This window comes from Arachis ipaensis, chromosome B1 (genome assembly GCF_059453495.1).
Source record: "Arachis ipaensis isolate K30076 ecotype BB chromosome B1, ASM5945349v1, whole genome shotgun sequence".
Taxonomy (NCBI): Eukaryota; Viridiplantae; Streptophyta; class Magnoliopsida; order Fabales; family Fabaceae; genus Arachis; species Arachis ipaensis.
In genome coordinates this window covers 15,808,181-15,823,509 of record NC_142436.1, presented here as the reverse complement: position 1 = coordinate 15,823,509, position 15,329 = coordinate 15,808,181, and the positions used below count along the sequence as shown (strand labels likewise).

The 15,329-nt window shown below is 28.9% G+C and overlaps 1 protein-coding gene across 1 annotated transcript; it reads left to right on the top strand.

Moving 5' to 3' along the window:
• The first annotated feature begins 355 nt into the window (after positions 1 to 355).
• Positions 356 to 13,830, top strand: LOC107626069 (PQ-loop repeat family protein / transmembrane family protein). Its single transcript, XM_016328851.3, has 12 exons — positions 356 to 806; positions 1,492 to 1,534; positions 3,273 to 3,299; positions 5,173 to 5,274; positions 6,239 to 6,348; positions 6,989 to 7,166; positions 7,662 to 7,760; positions 11,425 to 11,517; positions 12,398 to 12,418; positions 12,533 to 12,591; positions 12,674 to 12,764; positions 13,428 to 13,830. The coding sequence occupies exons 1-12, from the start codon at positions 583 to 585 to the stop codon at positions 13,515 to 13,517; spliced, it is 1,137 nt and encodes a 378-aa protein (XP_016184337.1). The 5' UTR covers positions 356 to 582; the 3' UTR covers positions 13,518 to 13,830.
• Positions 13,831 to 15,329: the final 1,499 nt, after the last annotated feature.

Sequence of the window (15,329 nt, the reverse complement as noted above, 5' to 3'; positions counted from 1 at the left end):
CGTATTTATTCTCATAATGGAACATGAACATCGTACGAATTTTTTATTTTTAAAATTTATTAATATTTTTTATTATTTTCAGAAAATATATTTTTATATTTATAAATACATATAAACGAGATATATGTTTTTATGTTTTTATATTTTTAATATTTTTTACATTGTAAACAAAATATAAAAAAATTGAAAAAATTACGTATATTTCATCTATATCTATACAAAATTATCTCGTTTATAATGTAAATGAGATAAAAGAAAAATATTTATTTCGATAAATATTTTTTAAATTATTTATTTCGGTCATTATTATAATTTATTTATTTATTAAAATAAAAAATCCCATTTTTCTTTCGGCATCTACAATTCAATTTCAAAAAGACAAAAATGACCATTGATGAATTTTTAGCTTTTACCCTATTTAAGTCTGGTAGTGTTTCATTTCGTAATTTCTAGAGGCACCCTTCCTATAAATTAAAACCAGCTTTAATCTCGGGAAGAAACACTAGCTCAACTGAACCTCGCATATCACAGAAATAAAATAATAGTTTAAGGAAAAAAAAAAAGAAAAAGCAGAGAGAGAGAATGGGAGGCTCATATTGTGTGAGGGAGAGGAAGCCATGTCTGAGATGGGTTGAGAAATACTTCAAAGACTGCCTTTGCAATGTGAAAGATGACATCTCCTTCAGTTTCGGTCTCATAAGTCTTGTGTGTTGGGGAGTCGCTGAAATCCCTCAGATTATTACAAATTTTCGCACCAAGTCAAGCCATGGAGTCTCCCTTGCCTTTCTCTTCACTTGGGTCGCCGGGTGAGTTCCTCAACTTTCTTTTTAAGATAAAAGGTTCGTTGAACTTGAAAGTGTTGTTTGTGTCTTTGTGACTTCGTAAGTACGATTTTGGAAGTTTATAGTATAAATGTTAAACTACATACACATACACCTTCCATTTTTACTTTTTCTCTTAAAATTCTTAACTCACAAACATGTTTTTAATTAGATATAATTTTTTTAAAATATATTTAAGGGGTACTTGTTGAAGAATGTTTAAGAGCAAACTTTAAATGTATAAAAAGACTGGCAAATTTTGCTTTTGAATCAAAGATTTTGCTTTTGTTTTAACATGCGCCGATGCGCCTTTTAAGATAGATGATAATAAAGTCTTTTAATTAATTAATTAATTAATTAAATGACAGTACTATCACTAACCCCTCCATAATCTCTTTTCTTTCGAATATATTAAAAAAATTAATAGTAATATATAAAAACAAAATACACAGCAGGCCACCAGTTGCATGTTTTCTCATAGTGGCCTGTGAATTCTGTGATTTATATATATTCGATTGCAGTATCTTCCAAGTAGCGAAACCTTACTGGTGGTCAATAAAAGTAGCACTCTTTATTTGGATACACTAACCCAATTTTAACCACTTAAAGTGGCACTAATTGCTTTAATTGGTAGTTTCACTTTATTAATAAAACAAATATTTGAATGCAGTGACATATTCAACTTGGTGGGTTGCCTTTTGGAACCAGCTACGGTGAGTGACTCCCTGAACCATATACACGCTATTTAAATATTTGTCAGGTTGCAGGTGGTGGTCCTGAGAGTCCCGAGGCCACGTTTCCTCTAACCATCATGCTCTGGATAAACACAGAAACTAGAGATGCAACATAGTCAATAAGTGTTTTAATGAAGAAAAATAGGAATATAAAAAAGAATCGCCACATAAAAATATAATTGATGAAAAAGTATTTAATTAGTTAATAATTAATTATTTTTATCTTAAAGTTTATAATTTAAAATTTAATATAAATAAAATATTTTTTTAAAAGTTGGCTAATAGAAGTTAAAAAAAATTAGCTTAGGGTATTACTCTTCTATTAATCATTTTAGAGCAAATATTTAATTTTTTTTAATTTTATATTTAACATTTTAATCTCTAAAAAAATTTTTCTATTAGAAATTTTTAAAAATTAATTTTGTCAGACATATTAGTTCTTCTTTTATTTTAAATCAAATTTCAAATATGTAAATGAGATAAATAAATTTTTAATAATTTTTATTATAAGATCTTTTAATATTCAAAAATATCATTATAAAATAAATTAATTTTTTTTAAAATGACCAGATAATAATAAAAGGAAGTATAGGGAACATCTGTACAATGTGTATAATGGATGTTTAGAGATGTTCGATTCAATAGATTATCATATATTTATTAGGTTTAGAGATGCTCGATTCAGTAGAATATCATATATTTATTATCCTTGATACCCGAATGGTTATTCTGGATAGTATGGGTGTATTGTGTTTGAGAAATTAATAGTATTTTATCATGATGTTCATTTTTTAACTCATATTGAACCAAATAAATAACCAATTGTACACATTGTACAAATATTCCATTGGTTCCTTAGTGAGACTCAATAATAATTTTAAAAGATTTTAAAAAAATAAAATTTTGTCGTGGATCAAAGTGTCCAAAATTCTTTAGACACTAATTTGATGTTCACTCATTATTTTAATTAACCTTTTGTTTAATCTTAATTTATCATATAATGTACTGCATTTGATTACAAAGATAAGATAAGATAAAATAGAATACTGAAAATAAAATATAAAAAATAAAAAATAAAAAATAATATTTTTATATTTTATTTGATAATTAATTAAATATAAAAAAATTATAAACATTTAATTTATATTATTTTTTTATACAAAATTTTAAAAAATATATATAATAATAAAAAATATAATTACAAAAATTAATAAAAATTTTTAAACAAAAAATAAAATATAAATTATATCTTTTATTAATATTTTTAAATATTATATCTATATTTATATTTTATTTGTTAAATAGTTTTATATCTCTATATTTTTATATCAGTATCCTGTTCAGTAAACAAATGCAACGTATGAGATCAGAGACATTGATTTTTGTCCGTGTCGTATATCCATTATATTCTCACAACTAGACATCTTTTATCTCATAATGTAACCCTGTTTATGTCTCTACTATATTATTACGAGGTGATAATTAAAAAGCAGCCTTAAATTCCATTGGTTAGCCTTTGCCCTTTTTTCTTATGTTTTTATCATGATGATGTGCAGGTGTGGTTCTTATCATACCCCAATTTGGTTCTTTTTAATTAATTATTACTATCTGATCCTTTTCATTTTTAGCTTCATGTTCATGCGGACTAACTTTTTTCTTTTTATTTTGTTTTTTGCTTATCTTGTCTTTGGTACATGTATGAATGGATGTCATGCAGTTGCCTACACAATTCTACACAGCTCTGGTAATTTATTTATTCATTTTTTGCTCCATTCTATTTTTTCTGTTATTTGTTTTCTTTTGGGCACCATGCGTCTGAGATATGTGAATAATAAGCAGTATTTAATGGTTCAATTTAGTTTTCCTTTAGTCATAAGAACTAAGGTTATATGTTTTAGGAAAATCATTCATAATAAATTTAAAATTCTTGTGTTGAAAATGCTTTAATTTGATTTATTTAAATATAGAGTATAAATTTGTACCAATCGGATTAAAAAAAAATGCTTAATGATTCTATTTATTTATTAAAATCTTGAATTCTTACTACATAATAGTGTATAATTAAAATGGAGAGAAGGTAAATAATTAATATATGGAAGACACTGTTGCCACATTACTACAACATTCTAATTGAATTCTATTTTCATTCTTTAAAAGTATCTTTTCTTAATTAAATCCACGTCTCTCATCCTCATAATTATTTCTTTTTGTAATTTTTATTAGTCATTCTTTTTGTAGTATTTAATCTAATAAATATTAAAAATAGCATAAAATGAATAAAATTATTATTATTATTATTATTATTATTATTATGTTTTTCTTATTTTTTTAAGGAACTTTTTTTCTTCTTATTATTATTATATATTTTCTTATTTTTTTAAATTATAATTTATATTTTTCTAAAAAGTATTTTTAATATAATAAATAAATAAATAATTTTATATTGTTGTATTTAAATATAATTATTAAATAAAATTTTTTTATATAAAATATTTAAATATAAATGTTTTTTAAAAATTCTTTTAAAAAGATTTTTTTTTTTTTACAGAACCTCACCTAAATAAAAAAAAATGTGTTTAAAATAAGATAGATATTGAGATATTTGGTTGCAAAAAGTTAGGGTAGGTCATATGGGATTCCCATTTCCCAGTTTAGAAATTAGAAGAGTGAATGAATTGAACGCGTGTCAACGTCTTTGGCTGCCGCGCCTTTTGGTTGGTGGGGTGGTCTGGGCGTCTGGCACAGCCTGATATTGACACACAATATTGTATGGGCTCACTACCAGTCTACTAGCTTTGTTACTAGTTAACGTAAACCGCATTATTAGAAGTTAACATCATATGACTATAGAGGAGAAAAGGGAGGGGTTGGCAGAAATAATAAGCCATCACATTTTATTATTTTTGTTATTATTTAATTATTAATTTAATAATTTAATAATATATTTTATTATATATTTTTAAATATTAATAATTAACTGACTAAAAATAATAAATTTTAATAATTTTTTAATATTTTTCAACAAAATACATATACATATTTTTTATTTTAATTCTCGTTGCGAACGTATTTAAGATATTCTTTTAGTTAAATCTTTGAACGTATATAGTAATGAGTTAATAGTTAAATTAGTATCTAAAATTATAATTATTTTATATCTCAGTATCGTCTTTAAAATTTTGATATACTCAATTTAGTCTTTAATTTGTTATATCGGATTCTCTAATAGCTATATGTAGCGATTGAATTTTTTTACCTCCTAATTGCAATTAAGAGTTTTAAAAGTTTTTTAAAAAATAAATTGATGTAAAAAATTTCAATTGTCTATCGGATAACTGTTAAAGAATTTAATATAGTAGTCGTCAGTCTATTTCAATATGTTATTAATAATTCTGTGACAAAAATAAAATTTAAAACTAATATGAGTTTCGAATGTTAAATTGAGAAATTAAATTGAATAAAATGAAATTTTGTGAACCAAATTAAAATGTGAGTATAATTTTAGAGATTAATATAAATATTAGCTCAATTTGTTGTGTATTTGATTTTTTAGTTTGAAAAAAGTGCGAAAATTGCACTCTTGATCTTCCGGGCAGTAATTTGTTTTCAATTAACAGCTTTATACAATCACTACGATCGTATTGGTACTGCAAAGCTTATATTATGACCACCTTTACAAATGGCGCAAACGTCGGCACAAGCTCAACAACAGAGGAGTTGTATGTATTTTTCCAATTTTAATGCACTACTCGGTTCTATTCAAATTGCATTTTGCATCCTTATTTATTTCCACCTTAAATTTTAAATTTCTAAGGCCCACACCGATATTTTTTAGTTTTGATTTTTAATTATGTTATTTATACACAAAAAATTAATTATTAATAATTACACATATAAAATATATATTAAAATATTAAAAATACAATAAAAATAAGTGAATACTATTAAGTTTAGTAAAAATATTGTGTATATAAAATAATTAATTATTATGTATTTTATATTTTAATATATATTTAAAAAAATATATTTTAAAGTGACAATATTAGTAAAGTAGTAAAGTGATACTTTAATTATTTTTAAATTTATAATATATATTATTTTTGAGTCATATTATTTTAATTTAAGGGTGTCTGAAAATAAATTTTTTTAATTATTAAAAAAAATTAAAGGAGTAAAATGTGATCTCTAATTTTTTATTGCACTTTTTTTCTTTTTTTTTTTTTTGTCTCACTTATAAAATTAATAGTGAGAGATCATATTTTATTCTCTTAATTGTTAAAAAAAATTAAGATGATTTATTCTTATTAATATACTTTTTTTTAATAATAATATAATTTTAGAGATTCTATTTTAAATAATCGATGATTAATTAAGTAATTAATTTGTAGTATACATCAATCTTAGATGATATCTGAAGTTATGAGCACCTCTCTGATTGGAATAAATGGTATAATTTAGTCTCTATAATATAATCTCAGTTTGATGGATTTATATCGCATCTATGATTTTAAATACATACATAACTTATGACTCGGACTTTGGGATGTCAGTATTCAAATATGCAATCAATAACACAAGAGAGGATTTGTTTGCATTGATGGGCGCCGCATAACATTATGCCCAATCCTGATAAGTTTGACTAAAGAGAAAATTTTCAACACTTGTATATCATGTTAATTACAGGATCACGAAGAAGACAAAAAACCATTGAAACCGAAACCAAGTCATGAATCTGGGATTCCAATACCAAATGGCACACCCAAAGCAGCACCTCGACGGGAATATTACTATACGTAAGCATATTTTTTTGTTTTTGAAGATTTTGAAAAATTTTAAGAATATTATTAATATTTAATTGAATTGAATTGAATTGAATTTAATTTTTGTTTATGTATATTCTGAGTTGTTTATGTAACATTCTTCTCAAATATTGTACCTTGAAAATCTATACTAATTAATAGAAGTGAGATTTAGAGATTACGTGGACCTAGAACATTAAATCAAATAAACTTTATTTGATACCAAGATTTGGATCCTCTAAATTTTAAATTTGTACTTTAGAGGATAAAGAATCATCTTTTACTTTTGAATGGTTTCTCTCTCGTATTTATTTTTAGTCTCATCTATAAAATAAATTGTGAGAAATCACACTTTACTTTTTTAAGTGAAATTCAAAATTTAAAGGATCCAAATTCCTGACACCATAATAGAATTCAGATTCTGTGAACTTGATTTAATCTAAAAATTAGCTCATAAAGTGAAGAATGTCTCACACTTATAAATTTTTTAGAGATCTTATCCTTGAAAAATATGTGACTTGTAATACTAATTGATTTCTAACAGTTTAGCGAATGTAAAGTTATGCTAGAAGAACTAAGAAATGAAGAGAATATGAAGAGTTTGATGGGAATGTAATCGAGTTGAGTTATGCAGGTCAGCAAGATCACTAGCTGGGAGTGGCACTCCACCCTTCCGTACATACATGAGAGCTGTTAAAAGTGGCCCTTCAGCAATGGAATTGAACTGTGATTCTTCTTCGGACGATGAGGCATCGTCGTCTCCGGCGATTCCCTCTTCCACACAACCTAGGCCCATCCCACGTTCCGCAGCTGTGAGTTTTCTCTTGTTTGCCTAATTAAATATCACAACTGCAATAAACAATATCTCAAATTTCTTATAACAAAGTAATAAGAATTTTTTTAGATTCATCAAGAGCATTAATTATATTTTTCAGTTTATCCAAAATGTTTAAATTACTAAGGAATATATTAACACAGTGTTAAAGGTCATGAAATAAACTATTTTTTATTTGACATCACATTGAATTTCACACATAATAATGCTCAAAATTATTTTATTTTACTATTTGACACGAATTGATTTTGGCCCAAATTGCACATCAGAACAATAATTGCCGTCTAAATAAACCGCATCTACACAATTAGGTATGATAATGTCACTGTCAACTTGAGCCTCAGCCACCTTTCCCGAAAGTCCTTTTCCCTACAGGGATGAAGATCATTGCTAGTTCTCTTTTCCTTTTTATTTATTTTATCTAATCTTCAAGTTATTTTCAACATCTTTGTCATGTTGTACACTGCTTTAGGGATATGGGACATTTCTCGCTGCATCTGTTAACTTGCCTCTGAAGGGTAATGCTCTGAGAGAAGGATACATAAGATTCAATGGACGAAAACTTCTGCAGGTAACACTATCTAGTGTAGGGTAATTTATTCCGCACATGACGCCTTTTATCCACTGTTTGATTTTTTTTTGCATAAAATTGATAATTGAAGACGGTCAACAAGAGCACCAATGTTAGAACCCCTCTTCATATGGGCCTAATTAATGAACCTATGTAACATTTTACTAAACTGAACTAACTTCAATATTAAATCATTAATTCCTTATTAAAACAATGATAATAGTTCCTTATTTATAATCCTAATTAACAAGTAATTTCAGTTAAGTCCTATTTTGGTTTTTGAGATTGACGAGTTGTACTAATTTAGTCATCCAGATTCCAATTACACTAAATTAGTTCCCTAGATTGAAAAAAATGCATTATGTTAGTCCTTGTCCTATTTTCTATCACCGGAGCACTGACGCCTTCAGTGACGTGGCTAATTGTTGCCACGCTGAAGATACTAACAGTTAGATGACATGGCATAAAATTTGATTAGTGCCAATTTGGTCCTTATCCCCTTTTATAACCTACATTGCTTCCGTGACTTCTTCCTCTTCTTCTTTCCATTTCTTTCTGGTTCTTCGTCTCTTACTCCCTTCTAAGTTTAGTATCATAATTGCAAGTGGGAGCCAGAGTTCTATGTCGTCCAACACAAATTTTCAGTTGAAGTAGAGCATCGAGTGTTCCATAGTGGTGTGGGTGTGGCTGCCGTCCTGTTCTTCGGTGGTCCACAACAGAGGTTAATACTAACAAGCCATTCTTTGGGTGTCCTAACTACAATGTTAATGGAAAGAGGTGGTGTGGTTTGTTTGTTTGGGCTGACATTGGAGAAGAAGACGTCGGTGGAAGGATAATTTCTACCGAGGATGGTAACCAAGTGAGGGTGAATTTGGTTTGGAGAATTGAGAAGTTAGAAGTTGAAGTTAGAACCCAAAAATTGTATATTTTATTGTTGGCTCTGTTTATAGTGTTTGTTGCTGGTTTCATGTTGGTAGTTAAAGTTTGAGGATGATTTTGTTTTACTGTGTTTAGGGTTAATATGTAGTAGAAAAAAGAAAAAGTGTCATTGTCAAATTTTCAAGTTGTTAGTCATGGTATAAACGTAAAGCAAGTTTTTTTCTGTCATCCAATAAAATTATTGAAAAAAAATTGCAAAAAAAAATCTGCAGTAACATTAATTAAAGATGGAACAAATTGTCATAATAATAATAATAATAATAATATATACTATATCAATGAGTTTTAAAAAAAGTAACAATATTCTTGCCATATCAATGACAGCTCTCCCACAAAAATAAAGACTAGTCCTAAATTCAAAATACACCCATAACAAGGACAGAGAGTACCAGCATTCTTATATTGTATCCAAATAGATGAATAGTCTACTGTCATAAATTTAAACGACAAAACAAAAATATGATTCACAAAAAGATTCACAGTATCATTCAAAATGGTCTACTATCAACTACATCTTCATTTTTTCTTCCTCGGTGGCTTGAAGCTGGGTGTTGGGACAAATTTCAAGAAGTTGGCCAGTCTAAAAGTTGTGGCTGATCTTGTTTCTTGTAGTGGATCCATAGTGACTGATCCTGATGGTGGTGGTGAAGACCTCCTTCTAGTTTGTAACTTAGATGGCCTCGCAAGTGGATCCTATTTCATGTAAATAGTACATAAATTTAGGCTGAATGTGCACAACAATGTTAAATGCGGTTTGTGAAACTAAATGCAACTACTTCTTGAGACTGTTATGCATTTGAGTAGTTTGGTTGAGAGAGATCGATCTCAACCACTTGGACATCAACCGGTGCAGTAACATGAGGAGTTGAGGAGGTGCATTTGGAGGAGCATGAGCAGTGCATTTGGAGGAGCTTGAACAGGTGCTTCTGGAGGAGTTTGGAAGATGTAGTATTGGATTTTGGCTTTGGGTTGGCCTTTGAATTGGGTTTAGTTTTGGGGTAATTGGAGGAGTCTTGCTAATAGACTTTGTAGTAGTAGCTTGGCTAGGATTAGAGTTGGATGTGGTAGTAAAATTATTTTTTTGGGGTATTGGGTTATTAGCACCAGAATTTGTTGGTTCTGTGTTCTTGGGTGATGAGGTATTATCAGTTGGTTCATTGTTATTGGAGAATCGAGTCTCATCAGCAGGGACAGTGGGTTTATTAGCTTGGCTTGAAATCTTGTTTGGTAGGGGTTCATTGTCGGGTTCATCACCAACCACTCTGAGCTTATCATAGTCATCATCAACATAAACAACAATCTCATTTCCCTCAAGAATTTCTGGTGATGAAACTGCATGCTCAAAGTAAACATCAACCAGTCCATCATTTTTCTCAGCCATGAAACACATCTCTCTTAATTCATCATCAGAATTCAGAGCTCTTAAACCACGGTCTAAACTCCTCCTGGGAGCATGCCACTAACATTCTTCTATCTTATCATATCATAGTTCTTTATAATAATTTCTCACCCAAAATACATCTAAAGTATCTACATCAATATCACCAACACATGCTTTCTTATCAAGAAAATAAATAGCTATCCATTTTTCATCTTTCTGATACTTTCTCCCATGGTGGAACATAATATCTAATTGCACATCCATCTGATGATTCAAAAAAATTTATTTTCATCACCAGTTTCACACAATGATCACTTTAAAATAGTTTTAATCAACTACATTCATACATAATACAGAAAAATATCAAAATAAAACACAGTTATCAACCATGAAAAGATACTGATTGTTCCACCAATGGAATAGAACATGAAGAGAAACCCCTAAAAATAGTCCTACAAAACATCAAAATAAAACCCTAACACAAAATTCACTTCAAAACTTGGGGACTAACAATATACAAAACAATAAACCATGATCAACAAACATCAAAGCATTCCCTAAAATTTGAAAAAATAAAATTTTACAGAAGATCCTTGTAGTGGCAAACGAACTCTTCAGACAACCGTATAGTATTTCTCGTGTTCCAATATTCTCCAAAAATCCTATTGCAGCTACCAATTCCTATTTTGCGTCACTCATGGAAGAGAAACTTTTTTTTCACTGCGTCGCTCATGGAAAAGTTGAAGACGAAAAGTGGAGACAAAAGAGGGATGCTAACTTTTTATTTTCCATCACATACAGACGACGTCGTTCAAAAGGATGTTTAGCGCCAAATTAGAAACGACGCCATTTCATTGTGTCCAGCGTGGCAACATCACTGACGGCGTCAGTAATCCGGTGACGAAAAATAGGAAAAGGACTAACGTGGTGTATTTTTTCTAATCTGGGAGACTAATTTAGTGCAATTGAGATCTGGAGGACTAAATCAGTGTAACTCGCCAATTTTAAAAACTAAAATAGGACTTAACTCCAAAAAATTTATATAGGCTTAATTAATGGGCCTATGGTAACATTTTACTAAACTGAATTAAGTTCAATATCAATTTATTAATTCCTTGTTAATACAATAATAATAGTTCCTTATTTATAATCCTAATTAGCAAGTAATTCATATCGACCTAATTAATGAGCCTATTGTAATATTTTACTAAATTGTTATGTAAGACTGTAACGATTTTTAATTATCAACTCTATACGAAGACAGCTATACGGCATTTTCTCCTTATTAATTTTGCTTTCCTCAATTGAATTCGCACGTTATTGATAAATAAAGAATATGCACAGGAGCAACAGGTACACAGTGCACTTGGTCAATGGTTGGGATGGCTCATGGCTGCTATATATATGGGGGGTCGCCTACCACAAATATGGTTGAACGTAAGTATCCAAACATTTTATTATTTAGTGCTCTTCTACGAGTTGCCGACGGCAATGCCAGCCGGTAACTATTGATGACAGGTCCTGGTGCCCTGGGCAGTTAGTATCAAAACACTTGTTCAAGTGAATGAGTACGTGAGTTCCCTATTCGGCTAACTCAAGTTGATTAAATATTATAGAAGTTTGTCACAACGATATTTAGTATATAAGAATGCTATTTGAATATAAATAAGACACTAAAATCATACACAGATATTATGTTTGTGCACTATGGAATTAGAATTGATGTATTCATTTAAAAAATAGTACATAGATACTAAAATTTAGCCATCATATTAATTATTATATATTTGTGTATATTTACATATATATTCTAATTAAAAATGTTATTTGTATACCAAAATTAGTTACTAAAATAAGCCATCAATGTATTTGTGTATAAATATATATATGGTTTAATTTATTTTTAATGTATATTTATATCTCAATATGTATTTTATATTGGTGACGGACTTTAGTGACTAATTTTGGTGTACACATAACATAACTATATTTTAATATATATTTTATACAAATGTGAAGTGACTAGTTAATTAGTAGTGAATTTTTAGTTTAGACAACATGATTGATTCATTTAATAGAATCCTATTTGGTATTTTATTGTTAAACAGCTCATGCGAAATGATCAACCCATCACGATGTTAAAGAATTTGTCATTAAATCATCGATAACAAACTTGCCCCTCATATTTTAAGCAGGAACTATACTGCTGTTATACTGTTTATTATTTAGCTTTGCACTATTTATTTTCTGTTTGTTTATGATTTCATTACTTCATGAATTTCATATTAATACTCTGTACTTAATTATTGATGACCAGATTAAACGAGGCAGCGTAGAGGTAATATATTATAGATCAATTTTGCGCATTATTTCTTCTCTTCTAATTAAGATTTAAATCTTATAGCTAATGTATCTGTTTATTCATTTATGCTTTCTCGTTTTATGAAATCAGGGCTTAAATCCTTTCATGTTCGTATTTGCACTAATTGCTAATGCTACTTATGTTGGAAGGTAGTAATCTTTCTCCCTTACAATTCTTAAAAGAAAAATTATATCTATAGTTTAATCTAACTTAAGTATGTATTTGATGCAGTATTCTTGTACGAACTACAGAATGGGATAGCATCAAACCTAATATGCCATGGTTGCTGGATGCTGTAGTTTGCGTGGCACTGGACCTTTTTGTATCCTATATACTCGTCTTTAATTCATATATATATCCCCCAAATTAGTCTCTAAGAAATTTTTGTCAAACACTTTAGTCTTCAACTAATTTTAATCACCAAATCAATCCCTAATTTTTAATTTTAAGCAAATTAGATCTCACGACAAATTTTAGTAAAAAGTTAGACAAATTAGTTATTATTGTTATATAATAATGACATAATAGTTCTTAAAAACATTTAAATTTTTCATACCAGTCCCTTTATATAAACAAATAATATGATATGAGCATTGATTTGTCTATCGAAACAAAAGTTTGGAGATTGATTTGGTGATTAAAATTTGTCTAGAATTAAAGGATTCGACAAAAAATTTCTTAAGAACTAATTTGGGTATCACTCTGTATATTCAATTTTTAATCAAATATTAAAAGACCAAAGTGGCAGATTTACTTCCAAAAGATAATTTCAGAAATACAAGTATTCATAAAAGGTCATATATGGAGAAACTTACCAATGATAGAATATGATTTGATCAGTATCCTAAACTATGTTTTTTAAAGGACAAACTTACCTATAAAAATCTCAAAAACACATTATTTAAAGTTTTTGAGATGTGAAATACAATTAAATACATTTAGCTTACATTATGATTATATCAAAATCCTTAACAATTTATGACAGATAATACTGCAATACATCTACTATAAATACTTCAGGAGGAGAGCACCAAGTTGTGATGGAGACTACTACGAAGACGCCAGAAAAAGCTGATCCAGCTTGATCCCAAAGATTTAACTGATCATTGCCAATTTGAAAAATGGCTATACATTCCCAAAGTTGAGTTTTGGGTAGTGACATTTAGCATTTTTTTTTTGGCTTGGGGCTGAGTAGCTTTATCTGAATCTAACTAGAGATGGGTGAGGATTAAGTATGCAAGTGTCTAAATCATTCCTGCTAAAGAAAATGGCATGCCACTTTGCCACTAGCTTTTCAAGTGTATCAATTATGATTTCTCCACGATTCATCCTATCGTATGGTTGTTATATTTTTAAGTGATAATATAGCTCTTTGTTTCGCTGTCAAATTGAAATGCTTACCAAGTTAAACAAACATATTTTTCAAACAGAAATTTTTGCATTTGATTGAACAAACAAACTTCTTAAATTTGTTTTTGAGAGACCAAAGAATTTAGAAATGTTGGGTTTTGGGCTCCCTTCCTATATGAAAAAAAAGGCTCAATTTTAGTATCCAAATCCATGATTTCTCGTAGCTGAGAGTGAAGTGGCCGAGGTGAATTAGGGTTGTGTGAGAGAGGTTTTATTTGTGAGAAACACCAAACACTAGAGAGAAGAGAAGAGAGAAAGATATTTTCGCACATATACAAAGTTGTCTTTGTATATTGGTCACTGTAGATTCATTAACCGTTTGAATCTTCAATACAAGATCTGTAGTTGGAGATATTGGCCATGCATTAGTAGTTCTGTTTTTGTAGTATTTTCATTTTTTTGTTCTTGCTTTGTAAGCTTTGATGCTTTAGTTGTTTGCTTATTGTATGCATATTTTGTACAGTAAATTGTGATTATTTTGTACCCTATTTTGATCATAGTAAAGTTATTTCCCTAATTTTGATGACTCGTGGTTTTTACTTCGCACATTGAGGAGGTTTTTCATGTTAAAAATTTTGGTGTATTCTTTCTCTATTTCTGAATTTTTTTGTGCATTTTTAGCTGCTATTGGTGTGTTCTTACTGCTGCCATTTATTTGTGACTAGGTGTTGTTGCTCCTCTAATTATTGTAAGTAGAGAATTGGTTGTTTTTATTCCTATCATTTGGTATCAAAGCTCAAATTTGGGCATTTGGTTGTTATTTGCTTGAAAGATGGAGGCAAATAATTATACTAGGATGATAAGTTTGAATGACACAAATTACCATCTATGAAAGGACAAAATGAAGGATTTGTTGTTTGTAAAAAATCTATATTTATCCGTATTTTCTACACAAAAATCAGAATCTAAAACAGATGAAGAATGAGAGTTTCACCAACAAATTTGTGGTTTTATTAGGTAATAGGTGGATGATAATGCTTATAATTATATTGCTAATGAGATTCGTGATAGGACTTTGTAGAATTAAATTAAATCCTTGTATGCTTCTAAATCTAACAATGATAAATTGTATTTGTTGAATATGTTGATGAATTTGATATATAAGGAGGGAATCAAGCATGGGAGAAATGAAGTTTGAAGATGAGGTTCAAGAATTGTAGTTGCTAAATACTTTACCGAACTTTTGGGAGACATTTCGTATCCCTCTTATTAATTTTGCTGCGAATGGTAAACTGAGCATGCAACTTTTTAAAGGTGGCATTTTAAATAAAGAGATGAGAAGGAAATCACAGTCAGAAATGTTAGTTACTGAAAATAGAAGAAATTAGAGCAGAAGTCAAAAGGGTAGAGGTGAAAAGCAGGAACAAATCCAAGTCAAGATGCAAAAATATTGAGTGTCATTACTGTCTTAAAATGGGGCACGTCCAAAAATATTGCTTTCTTTGAAAAAATAAAAATAAAGGTAAGCAAGAAAAGA

Bases quoted from the DNA above. Each gene is read 5' to 3' on its own strand.
- LOC107626069 (XM_016328851.3), top strand. From the start codon at position 583: ATGGGAGGCTCATATTGTGTGAGGGAGAGGAAGCCATGTCTGAGATGG. The intron at 6,349-6,988 runs GTAAGCATATTT...TGAGTTATGCAG, and splicing joins CGACGGGAATATTACTATAC to GTCAGCAAGATCACTAGCTG. The intron at 7,167-7,661 runs GTGAGTTTTCTC...ACACTGCTTTAG, and splicing joins CCATCCCACGTTCCGCAGCT to GGATATGGGACATTTCTCGC.